The following is a 1998-nucleotide window of genomic DNA, read 5'->3' as shown; positions in this document are numbered from 1 at the left end:
TCATTTCTCAGCATCAACTTTTTTTACACTTACTGCCCATCCTAACATTTGTGCCAGTTTCTCAATACTTTTATCACAAGAGCCTAATACAGCTACATCTCTCTTCTTTCCATATTTCCACTTAAAGTCGAATCCATGATTAGGAGATTTGTGCTGTTATTTAAATCAAGGTACATGTGTGAGGCGTCCAATTTGCGTGTACCAATTACTGTGTTACTTACTACACCTGCTTCGTCCATATTAATCAGTAATCGAGGTACATTTCCTGGAACATGGTCAACCAGTCCAGCAAATGGATGAACCATTAAGCTAGTGCCAATAACAATAAGCAAGTCAGCATTATCAAAGTCCTATGCATATTAGCTTAATAAGGTGTAAGTATATGCGAAGATCTTCGGTATACTTACTGATAGGTTATTGTGGAAGCGTTCAGGTAAAGATTGACCAAAGAAAGTAATGTCAGGCTTAATTAATCCATTACATTCTGAGCATCTTGCTACTTCGGCTTTTAGAGCCTTATTCTTAACGAAGCCAGGGTCGGCTGTTTTATCGCATTCGACACAAGAAGCAGTTGCAAAACTGCCATGGGCTTCAATGATGCGTTCCGGGGACAAGCCAGATAGGCGTTCTAGAGTATCGATATTTTGCGTATAGTTTCGTAAGAGCATCTTTTTTTCGTCCAAGAGACGAATAAAGTAATGAACCTTTGTGGGAAAGTGTCTTCCAGGATAGAGTTCTTTGGCTAAAGCATAAAATGGCTCTGGTGTTTCCTTTGATCATACACCAGTTAATTAAAATCATCAATATATATTATTCTTGTACCATAAAATATTCGATATCGAAAATAGCCTCAGCATATGGAAGATTGAATTTTTGAAGATTGTCGTAAAGCCCAGTGCCTTTTGTTCGGAAATCAGGGATGCCTGCCGCTGTCGAGATACCTGCACCTGACATCACAATTACATTCTTGACTGTTTGATTATTAGTTATTAGGCCACAATGAGGTTCTTAATTATAAATCAGCACCTTCATTTTCTTTAATGTAGTCAACAACTGCTTGTAAGCTCTTGTCTTTTAAAACGACAGGCGATTTCTTTGTTTTTGGCCCAGGCATAATAATGTAAGAATTGTAGATAAAAAGCGTAGTATCCTAAGCGTACTGAAAATCAGATCAACACAGTCCTGCGAGTGGCCTTTGAAAATGACTAGGAGAGCACTGTGGCTTTTAGACTATTATTTCTTCAAGACATTGCAATAAATATAGGGATAGTATTTGTATACGCAGATTTTTATTTCTTTATCGTTGTTATCAGGTTTCTAAAGTATTTGAATAATAGATGCATTTAGATTTAATTTTTAGAGAGGTCTGACATAGATGGTGTACGCATTTTTCCTTAAATTTAATAACAAATATTTATAAAGCTGGAAAAAACTTATATAGGTTTATTTGTATATTAATTTAATTTATTGCATATTGTTATATTGCTTCAGCTGTTTTAATGAACTTTTCCAAGGCTTGTGGCTAGCAATTCATTTTATAATGATACAATTGGTGTGGACAGACTAAAAGTTCAAAAAAAGTGCAAAAAAAGGGTAAAACAACTTCATCCAGAACAGTCAATCAGACTAATTTATGACTGTCCACACCGTTTTTTTAAAAAAAAGTTCAGAATTAGTTCAAAATACATATTAGATAAAATTGTGCATAATCCCGTCTCTGTCATTAAGTGAGAACCTTTTATTGCGAGTTTTTCTAGACCTCTCATCATATGGGATATCTTCTCTATAAAAAAATTCTTCTCTTCTCAATCTTAGTGGCAATGGAAGAAAACTAGCTAATTAGAGTCGATTAAAAATTTTGCCCTTTTTTTGCTCTTTTTTTGCCCTTTTTTTGAACCTCCAAAAAAAAGGGCAAAAAAGGGGTAAAATTAATTAAAACTCTCGCCCAATGATATGACTTAAAGTTTTGCTCTTTTTTTGCCCTTTTTTGAACTTTTA

General features: G+C 34.6%; 1 protein-coding gene across 1 annotated transcript; it reads right to left on the bottom strand.

Annotated features, from left to right (window-relative positions):
* Positions 1-1114, bottom strand: PHYBLDRAFT_113189 (hypothetical protein; the record flags this gene model as incomplete). Its single annotated transcript, XM_018428333.1, has 5 exons — positions 1-105; positions 210-350; positions 408-770; positions 823-971; positions 1027-1114. The coding sequence occupies 5 exons, from the start codon at positions 1112-1114 to the stop codon at positions 1-3; spliced, it is 846 nt and encodes a 281-aa protein (XP_018290950.1).
* Between the last annotated feature and the right edge of the window lie 884 nt (positions 1115-1998).

This window comes from Phycomyces blakesleeanus (assembly GCF_001638985.1).
Source record: "Phycomyces blakesleeanus NRRL 1555(-) unplaced genomic scaffold PHYBLscaffold_12, whole genome shotgun sequence".
Taxonomy (NCBI): domain Eukaryota; kingdom Fungi; phylum Mucoromycota; class Mucoromycetes; order Mucorales; family Phycomycetaceae; genus Phycomyces; species Phycomyces blakesleeanus.
This window is presented reverse-complemented; position numbering and strand designations above follow the sequence as displayed.